The sequence below is a fragment of the Lasioglossum baleicum genome, unplaced genomic scaffold (assembly GCF_051020765.1).
Source record: "Lasioglossum baleicum unplaced genomic scaffold, iyLasBale1 scaffold0021, whole genome shotgun sequence".
Lineage (NCBI taxonomy): Eukaryota > Metazoa > Arthropoda > Insecta > Hymenoptera > Halictidae > Lasioglossum > Lasioglossum baleicum.
Genome location: NW_027469081.1, coordinates 736,249 through 756,577, shown reverse-complemented (window position 1 = coordinate 756,577; position 20,329 = coordinate 736,249). Strand labels below are relative to the sequence as shown.

The window sequence follows — 20,329 nt, the reverse complement described above, 5'->3', positions numbered from 1 at the left end:
CTCGAAGCGTGTGTCGAAACCTCTTCCTTTTTATGTTGCCATCCTCCTTTTTATTCATCTTGTCCCGTGACCCTTGTTCATTCTCTCCTTCTGCTTCTCGTATATGTCTGTACTAAATACATTTATGCGTATTTTATCATATTTTGATCTCTGTATACGATCCGTATAACGCTTGTGTGCGAGCGTGGCCGTGTGCGTGCGTGCGTGCGTGCGTGCGTGTGTTTCGTTAATCGTTCAATTTTTGTACGTACGTTCCTAACAAAATTTTCCGCCTTTCGGTGAAAGCTCCGCTCCCTTAGGCGAAAAGAGGTCGAGAGACCGCGTGCTCTCGAGAGTGTTCACGCGTTCGAAAGCAAAAAACAAAACCGAAAGTAAATAGAAATGGAAAGAAACGAAGGAAACAAAACGAAAGTGAACACTGTCGAGCGATTTGCGCATGCTACACCCGCTCGTCTGGCTATACATATACATGTATACATACGTATGTATTGTATATATGTATGTATACTTTCCTAACACACAACCGCCAGCGGCAGTTAAGCTAGCGAGGATGACAGAGGTAAATTGATCCACGCTTGATTTTCTGTGTACGCTTGAATGCAATACACAGAAGATTCGCATGCTTCTTCAGAATTCTGTGGTTCATCATGCACAGAGAAAAATGTATAATTGACCCTTCATCAATTCATACGACCTTCAAAATTTTGCATTCCCTGGACAAATAGTGAAACTTCGTTTATTACTTTTTGCCTTAGAGTACGTGACGAAATTGGAACTATTCAAACAATTTATTATAACTAATATATTTATCGTTTTCTATAATGGTCGTATATCGATTTCCAGTTAGGTCTTTTCTTATCCTAAACTACAATTGGCAATGTGTAGATTGTTTTCGAAATGATCCAAATTTTCTAGTCGAAGTTCTAAAGTGTATTTTACAACTTCATACTCGACCAAGCCACTGGAGACGCTCCAATGTTCAAACTCCTTCGTTTTCTCAACAATATTCGGCTACTTTTCTTTTAGAACCAAAGTACAGCGAAGTAATGAAGACATAAAAAATATCAAACGATGCATTTTCGCATTGTCGACTTGTCGATTTGTTAGATTATATATTTTTCTGAATGCCTGTGCATAGTGACGGAAGATAAACAGCAAGTCGAAAACAGCAAATGATGCATGCGCCAGGAATCCTCTAACACATGTGCAAATAAATCTAATTGGTAGGACACTGAGGGGATGCCCTCTGTCGTGGCGTCCGTTCGACTACTCCCCCAACACCCCTTTTGTTTCACTCACATATAGCCGTCCAAAATTCCGTGTCCTCTGACCTTATTGGGCGGGGGCGATGGTACACCGAAACCAGCAAGCGACGTCTATTTGATAGGATACGGTATTTAGATCCACCAGTAGAGAGTAGTGATTAGATACGCCTTGTCTCTTCTGGGCGTTGGTACACTCCAATCTTACATTTTAGTACTCCAGTGTTACGAACCAGTAATACAGTTTATACTCTGACAAATTGGTATTTACAAAATCATTTTAATTCATTTTCTACATAATTTTCGTTGAATTCAGAAGAATCGTTTAAACAAAAGCAGATTGGAGTGTCGTACTATCGACCAGAAAGAACGGATGACTGGAACAAAGTCAGGTTGGCTGTTGAGACCAAACTCGCAGAAATGTGGCGCTCTTTCGTATCATTCGATTCTCCTACTACTCTCTTCATCACTGCTTTGTTCCCCTCTCTCGCTCTCTCTCTCTCTCTCTCTCTCTCTCATGTCTTGCATTTTTCTCTACTCACTTTTCCTCTCCGCATACTGGCTTTCTCTCTGTCATCCTTTCTTACCTTAAAACACTTCTGATTCTTTTATCGAAAAAATTCCCATTGTCTAATGTGTTCGGTGAAAAATATGTAATTTTAATTTTGCATACAATTTTTTTCCTCCATTTTACTTGAATTCCTTTCTATACAATCATTGGTAAATTAATATTTCAAAGATGAATAGTTGCATATAAGAAATTAATTAACGACGGATTTACCTGTGCACAAGGAAGCACAACTAGCTAAAATATTACAACAACTGTATATTACATACAACTGTAAAATATTTATAATATATAACATAACTTTCTACACTATCCAAATGGCTATTATTCAGTATAGTTTCATAGTTTGTCTCTACCCATCAGTTCAGGTACGATAGAGAACGAAAATGCCCTTCAATCATAAATTTAGAATGGTTCTATCGTACTTTTCTTTTTACCAATATTTATTGTTAAGAAGTATTTGCTTGGGACACGTGCCTCGTAATCCGATCGAGCTCAAACCTTCGACAGATTTGTTTTTAATTATTTTGAACAATTCTGGAGGATACCGTAAAAGAAATTTTGAAAAAAATTATCCACAGAAAGTTGCGGACAATTGTCTGTCAGTCTGTACAGGGCTTTATAGGAATTTATGATCGAAGGCATAGTATTTGTTCATTGCTAATACTGCCACCCCACGTCACTATGTAAATAAATTGTATAAATCAAGTTCACCAGAACGATGTCATTCTGCACTAGGTGTCCGTCAGCTTGAGTAACTTGAATTATTAAAGTCATCTCGAAAGGGGGGTTGCCTTGAAAATTTTATTTATAATCTTTCTCCGCATCGAAACCATTTTTGTGTCAAACATTTTGTCTACAGTAAATTACCCAAGTGGCTTGTCCAATTATGTTTTGGCGTCGCCCATCTTACAACTATGTATTCCTTATATCATTATCGATGATTGTACGAGCCATTTTAACTAGATCCTACAATCCCTGTAGAACAAGCTACTACTCAACTGATCCAATTTACACCGCTATTTCTTCACGGCATCCAGAAACAATTGCTATCCTGCACCCAAATCTCAACGTCTTCAACACTCGCCGCCAGCCTCTACTCACTCGAGGACGCGTTCTCCAACCTGCTCCAGCAGCTCCTGCCATCGTTCCCTCACCTCGCCCCGCCCTGCCCACCACGACCACCGCCTCCGTATCCAAACCCATCGAATGAAACGTCAAACCAGCCAGCTAGAATGTCGAAGGCGAGAGATATCGTGCTGAATAAAAAAAAAGAGAATGGGTCACACACTAGTTCACCATCTCAGCCAACAAATTCCAGAGCTGCCCCCGGTTTTGCGCCCCTCCCCCGGCCCCAGCCCCCTTTGGCCACATAGATAGAGTGCCATGCCATGCGTGTTCGCTCTTGCTGTAGGTATGTCGCGAGTTTCAACGCGGGGCGTGCAAACGCGGCGAGACGGAGTGCCGGTTTGCGCACCCCCTCGAGACGGTGCAGGCGAACGAGGACGGCTCTGTGACGGTCTGCATGGACGCTGTCAAGGGCCGATGCAATCGGGACCCCTGCCGCTATTTCCACCCCCCTCTGCACCTTCAAGCCCACATTAAGGCCGCACAATCTCGGGCTAGCATTGCGGTAATGCATTCTCTCTCTCTCTCTCTCTATCTCTCTCTATCTCTCTATATCTTTCTCTCTCTTCTCTCTCTCTCTTTCTCTCTATCTCTCTCTGTCTATCTCTTCCTCTACCTTAATTTCTATTTCTGTTTTCACTTCTATCTCTAACTTTCACTCTATCCACCTCTATCAGTCTTATTCTCTACCGTTGCCGTGTCTTTCCTTGGTCTAACTCTTTCTTTCTTTCTCTCTATACACTTCACAATGTTACTGTTTCTGTTCTGTAAACTACTACATTCCTTATTCACTTTGAACAATGACAAAATTAGTTCCAAGATACCTTTGTTATCCGCCTTTCGACGAACAACTCGGGACTATAAAGACATACGTTTATCCAAATATCCTGTACTTTATCCTATTATTTTAATGTTTGACTATGTCCGTTATTTTCTATTGAAACCCGCGACGATAATTGTATGTACGACGAATGTTCTCTCTTTATCACGAATTCCTAGATGGCGGACACTTCCGACGACTACACATATAGCAGTACCTACATTTATTCAAACGTAACGTGTTCTTCTGGTTGAAACGTACTCACGTTCTCGAGATTCGTCGGTATCCTACCGCGAACTTAGCCCGATAAAAGGGGTATCATCGGCTATGTACGTAAGTAACGTTTGCGGACAACCGTGGATGAATTAAACCTAGGCACCGTCAAATTAGGGTTGGATGAAAGAAATACGATTAATTTCTATAATGTTGATTACGATGATATTCTCTATTGAAATGTTGGTTTATCGAGATAGTTTTCATTCCAGTTTCAATGTTGAGAGCCGAGCTCGTGTTCGCCATCGGACGTATTTATTGAAAAATCTTTTGCAAGTATAATCGCACAGATTTATCAATAGAGTTATCTATGTTGTTGTCGAAACAAAAATCCTGATCAATCCAAACTTCCTTGGCTCCTGTTTTTTCTCTGATGCTTTCCAAAAGTCTCTTTCTCTCTCTCTATCTATCTATCTATCTATCTATCTATCTCTCTCTCTCCAAGTCTCTATATTTCTCTCTCAGTCCATGTTGCGTGTGCTTCATGTGCAAATATTTGATATATCTTGTACTTCCTGTGTTTTTATCTACGCTGAAAATTGGACATATATATGATTGTTACATCGCTGAGCTTGCGAAATGGTGCGGTGGTGATGAAAGTCTACCTATATCGTGTGCATATATGTTCGTGTCGTGTCTGTAATTGGTAAATAGGGGAAGAACGAAATGCTTAAGCTGGCTCTGTCCACGTTCCGACGAAGCATCCAAATTTTGCTTGTACCTCAGTCTAGTACCAATTGGCTAGATATACAGAGTGGTTACGTAACTGGTGGTACGAGCGAAAAGGGGCTGATACTACGTGAAAAAATAATTCGAAAAAAAGGAGTAACATTTTTTCATGTGGGGCTTTGTTTTCGAGAAAATCAACTTTGAATTTTCGCCGGGTACGTGCTTCAGTATTTGCGGAAAGTGGAATTGGTTGATTGGCATTTTCGAACTCGATTATCTCGAAAACGAGTTTGCCAAACGAAAAAATCTTATTCCTTTTCATCGACTTATCTTTTCGTGTAGTATCACCCCCTTTTCGCTTGCACCACCAGTTACAAAACACCCTGTATAATTTAACAAAATATTTCTCCCGACAAACAACTACCGAAATGAACACTTTTCTCCATTTCTTTTGTCGAATGACATTTATTCATATTTTATTCGCATATATGAACGTTCTCTGTCTTGATAAGCAAACGGAGGATACCAGCGAATTTCGAACTTTATCAATTTCTATTTTAACGTGGACAAAGTGACATATTTCGGTCCTAAATTTGAACTATTTCTATAGAATCTTTTCAGAAAAATTGTAGGTATAAGAATCTGTATCTTTGAAATAAGTTCTTTGGTATTATCATTAGTGGTTGCAATTTTATCAAACAATATTTCAATGAACCCGATAACGTTGAACAACAATGCTGATGTAAAAAAATTATACATCCACTGCTAGAATTAGTCATTCCACAAGTAATGTGCAAAATCAAAACGCAAACACCTTCTCGAAGTGCAATAAAAAGCAGTGAGTGAACTATTGGTAAATCGAATACAGCAGGATCCTCTGGGAACTCGAACGAAACCGAAGATTTGCTTGTAACATCGTTACAGATTATATAACGATGTGATCGAGAAATGTTCGCCTTTCAGAAAATAGCCAAAATGAAGAAGTGTGTAGCGATAAATTTCTATCGAAGGTGAATCAGAGATGTGACAATTTAGTTTATTCCTATGAAACTTAAAAATGGTACTAATCCACCGTACTGTTCGCTCCACAGCACATCGAACGAAATTAGTCGACCTAAAAGTAATATTAAAAGCTGAGACAACCGTGTTTCACCAGAGAAGGAAGAACTCGAAGTGCACGCATACGATCACAGACTGTATACATACGTAATTTCTCTTCCCACTCTCAACACTGATTCCCGTTCATTCTGTATCTCTTGTGTCACTCAAACTCTCTAACTTCAGTCTATCATGTCAGTCCCTTCAGTTTCTTGGGTTTGCATCGAAAGAAGCTTTCGTTGCTGCGCTGCTTTTCGCCAATCTACGTCGAGTATAAATATATATGTCGGGCTTCCCCCTTGAACGCAGTAGACCCTTATACGTACTCTGTATACGCTATTACACACGTATCGGTCTCTATCTCTGTATATCTACCTTTGTCTCTCTCTCTCTCTCTCTCTTTCTCTTTCTTCCTCTCTATATTTGTCTATACTATACTATGTGTAGATAGATAGATAGGATATATGTACAGGGTATCGCAGTTGAAGGAGGCCATACAAATATTTTCTTCACTTTAACGACATTATTATTGTGATTTCCAGATTTTCTAATGGTTTCGAAAATGCCTTAAAACCGAATCGTATATATCTTGCGTTCAGGAAAAGAAGCTTTCCTGCAAGAAAGGATACCATGACCTTGAAAAGTTGTTTTCTACATGCAGAATATTTTTCTGTGAAACCACTCGACAATCTGAAATGATACAAGGATATATTTAAATGGTCTTCTTCAGTCGAGACACCCTGTACACGTATGTATACGCTATGGCACGTGAGACAGGGAACCGAGACACAAGTAAAAATTGGCCAATAGCTGCGCAGTGTTCGAATTACGCGATAACCGTAACGGCGTGCTGTCAAAGCCGAATCAACTTATACAACATCCGTAGTAAGAATACGAAGATAGACTCGATTAAAAAGGTCAATGGTACGTGTTCTATTTGTTCCACATTTGTTTGAAAAGGAAAAAACTCGACGTCTCACGCGATACGGTTATCGTTGACTTTGTATTACGAGATTAGTTCCCAAATTCTCTCTGGTTTCTTTCATTATCCTGTCATCTTTCTTTCAAGCTTTACTTTTCATTTTTCTACACACTCCCTAATGTTAATTTTTCAACTGTCCGATTTGTTTCATTGGATTGTACAAGGTATTCTCCTGTTCCTCATTTCATCGTATCATATTTGTCGCTTTTGTGTTCGTCCGTTTTTACATTCTCCTGTATGATGTTCAGCCCGTTCCCGTAGCGTGTAGTAAGTAGTACACGAGGCAAAATTCTTGTTAACATCACCAAACACCACTGTTCTCTTTCTCTCTTTCTAGCAGCCTATCGCAGCTATCCAGGTGCAAAGAACTAGTTGCAATACACCAATTACCTGTTCGGTACATAGGTTGTAACGAGTACCAGATATATTTATGCAGCTACACGCGACCGCTCCATTTCCATTTCCGATCATTCAGCAGCGAATCCGATTTCTCGGCTCCCCAAAAAAGCTTGTCGGTACATCTACAGTGAATTAGAAAAGTGTCTGGCTATATTAACCGTATTGAGGCAAAGATCATTTTCGTTATACAAATTTGATCACGATTTCGATTGAAATCACGGCATAAATGTATTCTCCAAGTCACATAATCGAGACTAGAGGGCCTCCTACAGATTTTCTTCACATCGTATCACGCTGCGTTGTTGTCTGCGCCGGATACGTAGAGGTAAATAGAAATAGCATGGCAAATTCGATTGACTGAAACACGCAACTACAATATGTAGATCTCTTTTTTCTTAGTAAACCACCATTAACATCTATCGTATAAATTATTCTGTAACGATCCAAACACAGTATAAGCTAAACTAATTTCAGTTACCGATCGTAAATGTTGAATATCAAATTTCTAAATGCTTTCGGCGCTACCGTTTCGATCAATTACTTTCTTTTTTTTTTACTTTCTGTTACTTATCTTCGCGATTTGGCTTCTCGTGTTTGACCGTTCCTTTGGAACTTTAACGGTTTCTGATCCAGACGTTCTTGACATTGTTGTCAAAAATCCCTGGTTGTGTGTGATTGTTTCGCCATCCATGATAAAATAATTTCAGTTATCGATCGTAAATGTTGAATATCAAATTTCTAAATGCTTTCGGCGCTACCGTTTCGATCAATTACTTTGCTTTTGTCAAATATCTTTCGTTTAACATTAATATCGAGATGTTTAGCCTCGAGAAGAAGCTCATCTTATTGTTAGTCATGTTCCGTACATTATTTTTCGTGAGAAATATCGGAGAAGATCGGTAAGGGAATTATGAAGGGTAGTTTACGGGTGAAGTTGTGCTTCAGAATTTCGAAATTTAGCCACAATTGGATACTCCTTTCTTTTAATTGAAGAAAAGTCTACCTAACGAAAGGTATAATAAGAAGTATTTCAATTTGATCGTTCCAGTTTGGGATAATTAAGAAATTATTGGGATTTTGGGATAAGAAAACAACATTATTCGCAGCCATTCCAGTCTCGATAACATGACATGGCACGATACGAATGGAGTTCACTGCCTTTACCGGATAAATACATGATTGAATTATTCGAAATTTTGTAATTATACAGAGCAAGGCATAATGAAACAGATACTTGTAAGTTCACTGTAGATGGTAAACATGACCGCGCGAATCAGTTCATTCATCAATTCAGTTGAACGAAAATTGGTCGGAAACCAGAAATGGAGCTTGCTCGCGATTTTGTAAATAAGAAAGTAGTTTAAAGTGACACGTATCTTTACGAATGACACGTACACCACTCTGCTGACAAGCTGTGCTGCACGAACCCCGGCTATCAACCCTCGCTGCTGTTTTGCTGCCCAACACAAAAACGCTACACTGAAAGTTGTCAAACCTCGAAAGAAAAAAAAAAAAATAAGAAAATATAGAACAAAGCGTACAGATGCTTTGTACGCCCGGAGAGTCACATCCGATGGGTTTGTTAAGAGATATGGGCTCGGGGACAAGAAGAGTGTGCTCGGGAATATTTATCTTCGTTCATATTCCGCGTGTTCATCACGACGATCGGAGAACGAACATCGTCGTTTCGAACGGATAGTCGTTAGAGGAACGTTGCTCGAGTGACTGACTGACTAGTCGGTACACCGACGTCGAAATTAGCAATGTCGAATCTTCACAATTGTCCTCCCTCAACTGCTGTTAGTTACTTCGCATCGTTTTAATCTTTATTTCCTTGTAGTCTATGATTACTACGAAAACATTCGATTAAGTGGAACCAAATGAAAATTCAATTCTCTATTGTATAATATTAATGAGAGGTCGAGAGCCGATTTTATGCGGAAACTTATTGTTTCCGTGTGACGCAACGACAATAACGATTAAACTCGAAAGACCGGATATATATCTTGCTTCGACCGCTGTTTATTTTCTCTCGTAGTTTAGTCTTTTATTTCGTACGATCGAACATTGTTGGAATACGTTTGCGTTTGGGACTTGATTTGCAAAGTGGGTGTCGAGGGACAATTGTATGGAGTAATGTATCTTTCTATGTTACGCGACGATTCAAATTCAGCTCGAAAGACGAGAAACGAGAAAGTCGTTCGAGAGAAACAAATCTGTTACAGAAGGTAGACAATTTTTTCGGTTTTTTTTTTTGTTGTTGTTGTTTTGTTCGTACGGTGGGAAAAACGTTATACATTCGTTTCGACACTCCGCTCCGTACGTTGTCTTCGAGGAACGAAATTATCCACTGTCCGGGGAATAGAGAGCGAAAAGTAGTAAAAATAAAAAGAGTACAAGAACAGAAAAAAAAAAAGAAAGAATACGTGGGAAAGACATTTTCAGCGACGTCGCGCGGAAGACCTGCAGCCACACCCGGACACAATGGAAGAAAAAGTCTCACATGGATGATTGCGGCAGACCAGCTTGTTGGCAGGGAAGTCTCATTCTCTAAAAGTGGTTTTCAATTTCCCAAGGGTGCATAACGCGCGTTCCGACGAATGGTAACCTTTGGTCAAATTTTCCTCAATCTTGTAGCCCATTGCGCCGCCATTTTCGGGACGAACTTTTACCGTGATTACAGAGTTTTGCTCGAGGAATATCTTCAAAGTTCCATGCCCAAATTTTAACATATCACGGTCCGAATTACTTCGCTAATAAACTAAAACTTTCAAAGTCTAGCTTATCGAAGAAAAAGAAAAAATCAGTTAATATATAGTGTGTGTAGCATAAAGTAACGGAAAAGTAAATGTTAGAGCAAATATTTATAGACTGAGGTAATCTTGATTGAGATATAAATTTTTAATACTTTTTATCTGGAGAAGATAATAGATTTTATGAAAAAAAAAAGAATAACCGCAACTTATAAAACACATACGACCGCAAAGGGTCCAAACACTGAAGCTTTTGATGAAAATTTACGTGGATGAAAAAAAACAATGGCGACGAGAGATCCGAATGCATCGTATAAACCGATTTAACCACGCGGCAGCACTCTTTGATCTATTCCAAGGGCCGGGTATTGATTTGATGCTCTCTCTCTCGGACTCGGTCGCGATTTTCCATTAGATCGATTAACCTCGACCTCGCCGCTAGTATCGTTGATCGGTCTAATCAAATTAATGCAATGAAATGCACTCTTCGGAATTGCTACGCCATATCTGAATGTTTGTCAAATGTACGAACACGAAAAACGGATCAGGCGTTGCAGACACATGGATCAGCCGATAAGAGTCTGTCCACTATCGATTTGTACGAATATACGCACACGATTCATCGCACGCACATGTATACGCACACGCAACGTACACGCACACGTACCACGTCTCGATACGCACGTACCGTGAATCAACGCAACGACCGACGGATAATGCCCCAGTGATGCCAGCAGGAAACAATGGGACATGGACCATAGGAGACACGAAATAATCTGGAAATTCAATTTTTCAGGAACAAAATTGCCTAGTTCTCACCCTACGACGCTGCTTTCTCTCTCTTTCTTTTGTCTGACGATGAAAAAAGGAAAGAAAAGCGGGAGCGAGGGAGAAAATGGCTGGACCGAAAGATATCTCGGGAAAACTAATAAATTTCGACAGATAGTCCTGATTATTGCAGGTGTTGCCGGAGTCAGAAACGCCAGCCGATAACTCGAGGGACGATCGAATGGAATTCTCTCCGTTTTTCTTTTACCTTACTTACCTCTTTCATTTACGCCATTGTCCATCCTGCCCCCCCTGCCCCCTCCTGAATTGCGCACTTCCCACCAACAAGTGGATATTTTATTTTGAATTATTATCAGGAGCATCGTTTACGATTTCATGAAAGGTGTCACAACGGAGCCACACAGGCGTTTACTGAATTAAATATCAGCACTATTAGTTCGCAGATTGTTGCCGATGACGCCCGGAAATCTACCTATTGGCCCTTTTATCGCTATTATCACGATTATAGTCATCGTTATTACAATTGCCATTACTTTCGACAGAATTCAGTTCCTTTTACTATTTCTGTTACCAGCTTTCTTTTCGCGAACCACGCTGTCATCCGAGTAAACGCAATTTATTTTTAACTATCGTACAATATTTATTCGGGGAATAAGAAAAGCCGTGTGCGCCGACAATGTTAAACAAAATTTTTCGTATTCAATCAATCATGTAATGTAAAAGTTAATCACAAGAGGTATTCGTACAGTAAGAGACTGGCGCTATTTTTACAATTGTGCTTAAGTATGAACAGTAATCGAGAAAATTAAGTAAATTATTTGGTCGTGTAATATTTCATCGTTCACCGAAGATATCAGACCTGTAATCTGACATTTTAGACATAATTAAATAATTTCATAAATCAGTCTGAACAATTTATATTTGTTTAAATGGTTCTCAGCTACACTGCTACGCATACATAAACCCATACGTAAAAATACAGTTCTACGGATATAGAATATAGAGCGTAACCCAGCTGAAGAAGAGCACCTAAAAATATCTTCTTTGTTTTTGTGGCACGAGAAACGTTTTTGAAATACATATATTAAACGATTTCGGAGAGAAACTATTATATGACGGACCGGAATGATTCTCGACTAATTACGTTACTGAAATCGCCAGTATTGTTTGCAGTAGATCATGTATTTGTTCAGTTCTATTTTGTAATGTTGACGACCAAAATATTCTCAAGTAGTACGCGCGAATAATGTATCTACCTTCAAAGTGCCTCGACCATGAAGAAAGGAATCCATTTCCACGATAAATGTAGAGCTGCATGCAAACTCTCTGTATGTTAAAATGATGCAGCAGCTAATTCCAATGAACAGCAGCAAAACGGTGAATGTAGTATCGTGCTTATTAAAACGTAACACGTACAGACGTCCAGTCAACGTCTCGCGATAGAGCTTATTCTTATTATTCAAGCACAGGAGGATCGAAATGATTTCTAGAAATTGGATTTTCTGCTTTTCGAAGAGAAGCTGTATAGTTGTACCGTATTGTCCCTACCGCGACTATACCTTGCGTTTATCGTATAACAATGAGAGCAGAGAAATTTCAATTCTACCGTTTTCGCTGATCGCTTGTACCGTTTTCACTGCAAGCTTGCAACTACTAGACACAAACTATCCACCCCATTCTGTTGAAACTTCTAAACATCTTTTGCATTATTAAAACGAAGAATATATTTATGTGTATCCCATCGACTGGAACGCTTTGCGTAATTGCAGAGTAACGTAGCCCGAACTTGAAATATTTGACAATATGTCGACATGTCGGAGCGGCTTTGTATGCAAACGTATAGGTAAATATAATACATCTATTTTTCTACGAGTACCGTTGTCTCTTGCTATACGTAAGTAAAAGTGACATTAGGCATTGGGAAACGATGTATTGTTTATCATTGGAACGAATAAATTCTGCATTCGTGCGTTTACTCGATAAAAGACGCGGCGGTTCGACTGTACCGCACGCCTCTCCGGTTCCTCGCTCGATGAAAAACGAGATCGTGACCAACGAGAAGCGATCGAATCGCAAGATAGATACGAGAGTAATTACGTCAGCCCGGTACCGGTACTCGCGCGAGCAACCCGAGAAGTGTGTTACATACGTCTATACAGGTGCATATTAATCTACGTGTCGTTTTACCACAAAACATTCCCTTGCCGTGAATTCTGTGCGCGCGAATGCGCTCACTTGTGGTTCACGGCGCGGCGCGCCGATACAAACGCGCGATTGTGTACTGTCGTATGTGTATACATATACATACATTGTATACACGTGCTATATGTATCTATACATGTGTGCATACATATCTATATACACCTCTAATGCATATATACATATATCTATTTCTTCTTAGTTTAAGAAAAAAAATCGAAAAAATGATCGCGACTGTCGTTTCTATGCCTTTAGCTTCAACTGGTCTGTTTCTCTTTTTTTTTGATTTTTATCTTGCCCTCTTCCGCCTGACGATGCTTCTTCATGCTTGCTGACAAAACCTCCGTGCGCTTCGCTACCTGCCAATTAACGCCTGCCGACAAATTACGCCAACCGAATATCCAAATACGCTCGGATTACGCCACGCCCAATGACAAAATCAAATGAAAATTAACCAACGGCCGAATGCAAATATGATTGTAAAAAAAATCAAACAAACAAATATAACCGAATACTGTGCGTACAAACAACAACCAACATCGCCAACGGCTCACATGATACAATGAATTGACGACGATTGTGACGGTGTGCATACGCACATTGGCGTGATGTATGCACGATAATGAACATTACAAATTGATAAACGAAAACGAAAATGGAAACGAAAACGAAATCGATAATGAAAACAAAAACGGAAATGAAAATGAAAACGACGACAACGACAACGACAACGACGACAACGACGACGATAACGATTACGATTACGATAACGATACACCTACTTTGGATTAAATACGGGGATATTTGGACACGATCGATCGCATAATATATAACATTCCGAAATGAAAATAAAAAGCAGACGGCGACAATGCCAACGAATGTGGCGGGAATGGGCGCGTTGACTGGCGGAGTATCAGGAGTTCCCGCGACTGCGGTTCCCGGAGGACTTCAGAGCGCCAGTATGGCGAGCATCGAACTCGGCAAAAAGCGGATGCGCGACTCCAATGATGACCTGCTAATGGTACCACGGCTTATGCATGGTGTACACTTTCCTTTTTTCGTAGCCAGAACTTACGAAAATGGCCCCACTGGTTACGCTTCTCTTGTTTTTCTTCTTCCAGCCGACACACATAATTCCATCTATTCTGTTCTATTTTATTCGTGGCTCTGACTGCTTCACTTTAACAGAGTCCGATCACTGAACTTTTCTTCTGTTTCTTGTTTCGCTCCATTTGTTGAACTGTTACGTTCGTTAAGACGGTGCATAAGTTTATCAATGTCGTGTTCGATTCAAATCTTTGATTTCTTTACTTGATTCGAAAAATCACTTGGTTTACAAAATATTCCCCAAGAATTACATATACTCCGGTAAATGTAGTGTAACAACTGTTATCTCCTTTTTGTCATAACTTTTGAATCACGATCGTCCCCCGCCTCGGATAAAGTGCACGTGTTACACAGCACCTGTCCCTTTGCACCATATCTTTATAACACTTTTCTGCAGATATTAGCCGAGTTTGTAATAAATTCCTTCGCGTTACTTTAGGCAAACCGTGAAATGCATCGTGACTGTATTATATTTTTTCGACGATCGCGATGTTTACTATGAAATTCGATCATTCGCATGTTTATTTCGTGTATGCTTTTAAACAAGAATCCAGACAAATTTTGTCATTTTCGAGGTACAGTGACGCCTTGATCTAAGGAAAACCCTCGGGTCGGTGCTGTTTCTTAGATCCTGTGGTTCTATTATTTCTTTGTGCCCTCATCGACCGCGTCGAACGTAGATAAGTAACTCGGAGGGTGAGAGCCACCACTAAAAATTGCCATGCCATTATTTAGAATATTATTTACATGATTAAATACGTTGCTAGGTAATCAATTACTAAACGTTTAAAAAATCATATAATAAAATCATATAGAATGATATAATATTATTCTAGTTAGGAAGAGATGTTTAATTTTCGAGTAGCAATAGCTCCGAGTGCAAAGTTGAAATTATATCCCGTTTAGTGTCATTTTAATCAGAAAAATGCCACGAATAAGTTGGCGAAAGTCCCATAAAAAGATAATGAAAAATAAAGAAGTTTGGTAATTGGATTAGTAGTGGTTCACACCAATATCCCGGCTTCGTATCGGAGTACACTTTAAACTGCTCGGCGACCGAGACAGCTCGAGCTTCCCGGTCCCTCGCGGGGTATGCCCCGCGCGGTGGAGGGGGGATATTCGTTTTTCTTAGATCCCAGGGTTTCCGTTTTCTTAGATTAAGTCTTTACCAAGTCCAGCTAAATCTCAATACATATTACTTGTTACGTTGTTGCAGATCATTTTGGTCAAGTAAGTTTCATATTTACTCGTTATTAACCCTTTGCACTCGAAGCAATTTGAATTCCAAAATCAAGATATTTGTTTCAACTGAGATCATTTTTGTTCTATGTAATCTTTTTTACATTGTGCACATCAAATTGAACCTGTTATCTTATATATAACAGTTGAGCTTTTTACAATTTATAGAATACAGACAAACTTAATAATGTTAAAACTGTTTTGAATAATGATATGGCAATTTTTAGTGGCGCCTCAGACTCGCCATTCGAGTGCAAAGGGTTAATCTTTATTGAACTAGTACTTCGAACAAAATTTTCTTCTTATTTTTCCAATACTTTTGATTTCCTGACAATAAAAGAGCATTTAACGGTGACAATAAAAGTTGTGCTTGCCGGTGTTCTAACTTAAAAACAAGTTCAGATATGATTTCTTGAATGACGTACGTATCTCTATCAACGCGAACGAATTTACTACACATCCTAATAAATATTTTCAACATAAAAGACGTCCATTGCAAATTACTATTAATATTCACACATAATATTTGTCAAGATATGCCATTTAAGAAGAAAAATGGGAATCCGTGGTATAAAAATTTGTTTCACGTGCTAATTTACAATCAACATCGCGAGATAATTTCTGGTTTGCCAAAAATAGATCGTAGAGTTTGAGGGGCCATTTTTCGGAAGTTCCTTGTAGCCCTATCTTTAAGTTACGAATACATAGTTATTGCGATTGTGAATACACTGCCGAGCGCGCTTAGAGCTCTAGCTCTTGTCTCTCATTTTTCAAATATTTCCGATAAGAGACCCGCTATATTTTTCTGTTTAGTCTCGAAACAACTGTACACGGTCCTCGAGGGATATTTCCCGCGTGTTCCGGTCACACACGCTCCGTAGAATTCGAGCATCCAATCTTTTAATTGCACCGCACATATTTTCCTCGAAGCTCATACTTTTTATATTCTTCTCATGATACTACGCTTATAATAATTACAACATACGATACGCGTACACCTGTATATCATTGGCTTCTCGGGAAACAAAAAAAAAAAGATGCGAAGATCTACCTATCTGTCTCTGTGAATATGTTCTTCTCAATTTTCGTTCGTAAACTTTTCTTGCTGATTTTGCTTCGTTCTGTCGTTCGTTGCAATGTTGTTTGTATCAGAGCTTACGCCTCGTAATGTATTTATAGATCGCTTATTATTGGTTTCTCAATCATCGGCCACGAATTAGTCCATTCGGTTGCGCATAACGTAATATCTACTTGAACCAAATGAACAATTATTCGTGGTTGCTGATGCCAGTATACTACTTGGAACCGTTTGAGTACCACGTAACGCGATCATTCTATTTCGAAAAATAACGCTAAATCGAATCACGATGTGTAATTGACGACGATGCATTCGGTTTCTATCGTTAGATGCTGTAACTTTTGTTGTAGCAATCGTCGTAGCGATTCCTTTTCAAGAGAAATTTTACGAAAGCCATACATGTAATCAACTTTTTCTTAATTTACCGTTGCTTCAGAGACAAAGAATTTCTTCAAAGACTCGTGGCACTCAAACGATTAATGTAAACTCACCCCATGGCGAACTCTTCTGCCAACAACAATCAGAGCTCGTGATCGATCAAAGATCCATCGATTCGCTGCGCTGCGTCCGATCGATGGCTGCACTCGACGGTTTAAGTCACGCGCGCATTTCTGTAAAATTCGACATACAATATAAGACTTACTGTCAGAGCTGACTAGCTGTTGCAGTATACGCCATTCGAATGCATGTATTCTATGGAATATATGTATTATGTAATTTCTCAATTGGTTTATTGTTATTTTTTTTTTTTTAGCAACTCGTAAATTGTAATTTACATCAGACGCAAATTTGCTGATTATTTGTGTATCCGTTACGCGTATTTTTCCTTATTTCATTCCTTCTTCTACGATCAAAAGATCAAGTACACACCTATAATATTATATTTGTAACGATTGCATCGCGTTACGAATCAAAAAGTCGCGTTTCCCTGATTACCGACGCTTCTCCGTTGGATTGTTCCAGACTTTAATGTATACATATTCTAAATTCGGGAAAGTTGTATGTTGTCCGATACTGTTAAATCTCTGAACATTAGGATCATTTCGTTAGATAGACAAACATAACCAAACGAATCGATCGATGAGAAAGAATCGCACGAGTATACATAAAACGATTGCGACAAGACATTGGTATGCGTTTACGGAGCGATAGATCTGTGTAAACTCCGAGCTTGCGCCGATGATGCATGTTGTGCTTAAGCGACTATGTACCGAGGTGATGGTGTAATATGTCATCCCCTTGACATTCTGGACGATGTCCCGGGAAGTTTTGTCTTTTTCTATAGTACATATCAGCGATCCACGGTATTCCTGCGATCTTTTTCACTCGGCTTTCTCCGGGGTTTTCGTTTTTTCATCTCGTCTCGTCTCGATTCGTCTCGTTTCGCCTCGTCTCGTCTCGTCTCGTCTCGTCTCGTCTCGCCTCCACTCGTCTCCTTCTTTTTTTTTGCGAAATAAACTCTATGTGTCTGTCGATTTCAGAGTCACGTCGGAACTGCTAGGAGCACAAGTAGACAGCTTAAACACACACACACATGAGTCTACTCATACCAGCATACACACATTCGTCAATCATTTTAACGCCAATTTTTCTGCGTTTTCGTTCGTGTCTTCGTTGATGATCTTTGCTTATCTGTCCATCGACAGCTTGAAGGCCTCTAGTCGAACATTCACGATCTTGTCGGGTTTTCAGTCGCTGGAATATGTTTGTCTCACATCTGTACACGGTACTTCGAACAGTAGGAACGATCACAGTAGCCAAGATAATCATCGTATTATAATCTACATATGTTTCAATGTAAACTTGATTATTCACGAGAAACTATGTTGATATTTGTTTTTTATTCCATGTGGAATGTTAAGAAGTTCATTTCCTTAAAATTTGTTGGCCAACTGGACAGGAGACAACTGGAGCAGCCGCTGTATTATGCTATAATATGTATATCCGCTATCTACTTTGTTTGTAACATGTACATATGTCCATCACCATAAACGGTACAGCGTTTCATGCCATTGGAAAATTTCGATCCGCGTCCCATTGCACGACCAAGAAAGATTTCGATCGAATTGGAATACCTTCTCTCTGTTGCACTACACCAAACTGAACAACTGAACTCTGAAACAACATTACCGTAACTATAAATAAAAAGCATAACATTCCACTAAGAAAATAATTAATCTCGGCTTCAAACCTATCGCACTATCGTACCTATAGAAAAACTATACAGATATAGATTTTCATGTTGTCCATTCCTCACGGAATATTTAACCATTTTCAAATCATTCAAACACGTAATATCGAAAAACATAAAACATTCAGTTTTAGCATCTTGTATACATGTCTTGGACGAACCGTAAAATTAGTAGAATCTTTTCAATGAAATTTGTACTTGTGCATTTCGTTCCTCCGCGTGTTACTCCGACATTTCTATACTATACTACAAAATATACAGTCATTTGTCGTAACAGTTCACATTACACAGTTCTTCCCCTCTCTACTCGAACCTTACTAGCTTTTTCAGCTTTTGCATCCGTACTACATATGCAGCTTCTAACTTTCACCACTTCGACCTATACAACTTTTCGTTTATCGCATTCCGTTCCATGCGACTGTCGTCGACGAATACCGTCGATCGAGGAACACATCTACTCAAATTTCTGTTAATTCTCTTTTTGTTACATTTCCTCTTCTCTTTTTTTCGTCTTCAAGAAGGTTCTTGCTTTCGACTACAATCATAGTACGACTGTTGCGTGTCAGACGAACGGCATATATGGCGAATAATACGGGGAACTTCCCATCCGCAAAACCGAAGGAGGAAGAAATCTCTTTTTTCTCCGTCAATCGGAGAACAGTCACGTTCCGAGTTCATGTTTGTCGGTGATACCTTTTTAATGAATTTATTTGATTATCCAATTAAAACAGGACCAACGATTCTCAGTTTAATTGGCCGTGAGACGGTCCTCTTCCATGATAGAAAACTATGGCTGGTCTTTCTGGCATACTTCTTTTTTTGTTCTCAAATAGTTGAAACGGAGGGAAGCGAAAGAAAGTATACTGAACATTTTACAGTTATCCAACAACGAACGTCGTCATTTGGGAACGTCGCCGCAAGCTGCGTCATCGGCACAACTTTCACACACTACCATTACTACTATATTATTATTAATATTATTATACTACTTTCACTACTACTACCACCACCACTACTATCATTATTATTATCATCATATCGTCATCATCATTATCATCATCATTATCATCATCATATCGTAATCGCCATCGTCATCATCATTATCATCATCATCACATATGATCATGATCAGCATTATGATCATAATTATCTTCGTCATCATCGTCGTCATCAGTATCATCATCGTATCGTCATCATTATCATCGTCATCGTCATCGTCATCATTATCATCATCATCATCATCATCATCATCCACCATTATTATTATTATTATTATTGTTATTGTGTTTACTACTGGTTACTACTACAAGCCAACTATTTTCGTGTGCAATCCTCCCAATTATTCTGTTTCTCTGGAGAAGTGACCTGTCCAATCGACCTGCTCCTTCAATTACCATCGTCCTATTGATTCAATATTCAATAATATAAACGCAGCCTCCTCCTTGAAATTAGTTGAAACCAATCCTGTCTTTGTTGCAGATGGACGTGAAGTCTGTCGGATCGTTCTACTACGAGAACTTTGTAAGTGCAGAATCTACCCATTGAATCATACCAATCTCGCTCAGTACATTTACTTATCCGCTTTCCCACAGTCGCGTGCCTATTATGCAATAGAGCAAGCATAATAAAAACAATATGACTATGCATAGTTTCTACGTCGTTTCTACACAGTTTTTACATATGGGATCCGAGAGATTCGCGAGTCACTCGTGTAATGTTTCTAAAGAAAACGATGTTCTACAATTTCGAAGTAACTTTACTGTTGTACCAAAGC

General features: G+C 39.2%; 1 protein-coding gene across 20 annotated transcripts in view; it reads left to right on the top strand.

Annotated features, from left to right (window-relative positions):
• The window catches only part of LOC143219184 (protein muscleblind), a 520,585-nt gene that overhangs the window by 475,343 nt on the left and 24,913 nt on the right, over nucleotides 1–20,329 (top strand). For 11 of the 20 annotated variants that reach the window (XR_013011262.1, XM_076445097.1, XM_076445096.1 and 8 more), the window contains 3 exons: nucleotides 3,245–3,463; nucleotides 13,797–13,961; nucleotides 20,035–20,076. Coding sequence is in view for 18 of the 20 variants with exons in the window: in XM_076445097.1 (XP_076301212.1) it covers nucleotides 3,245–3,463; nucleotides 13,797–13,961; nucleotides 20,035–20,076 (426 nt within the window). In the remaining 2 variants the exon portion in view is untranslated. Of the gene's footprint in view, nucleotides 1–3,244; nucleotides 3,464–7,137; nucleotides 7,752–13,796; nucleotides 13,962–20,034; nucleotides 20,077–20,329 lie in introns of those variants that run through there. The other 9 variants (XM_076445101.1, XM_076445099.1, XM_076445100.1 and 6 more) reach the window with 7 other exon arrangements.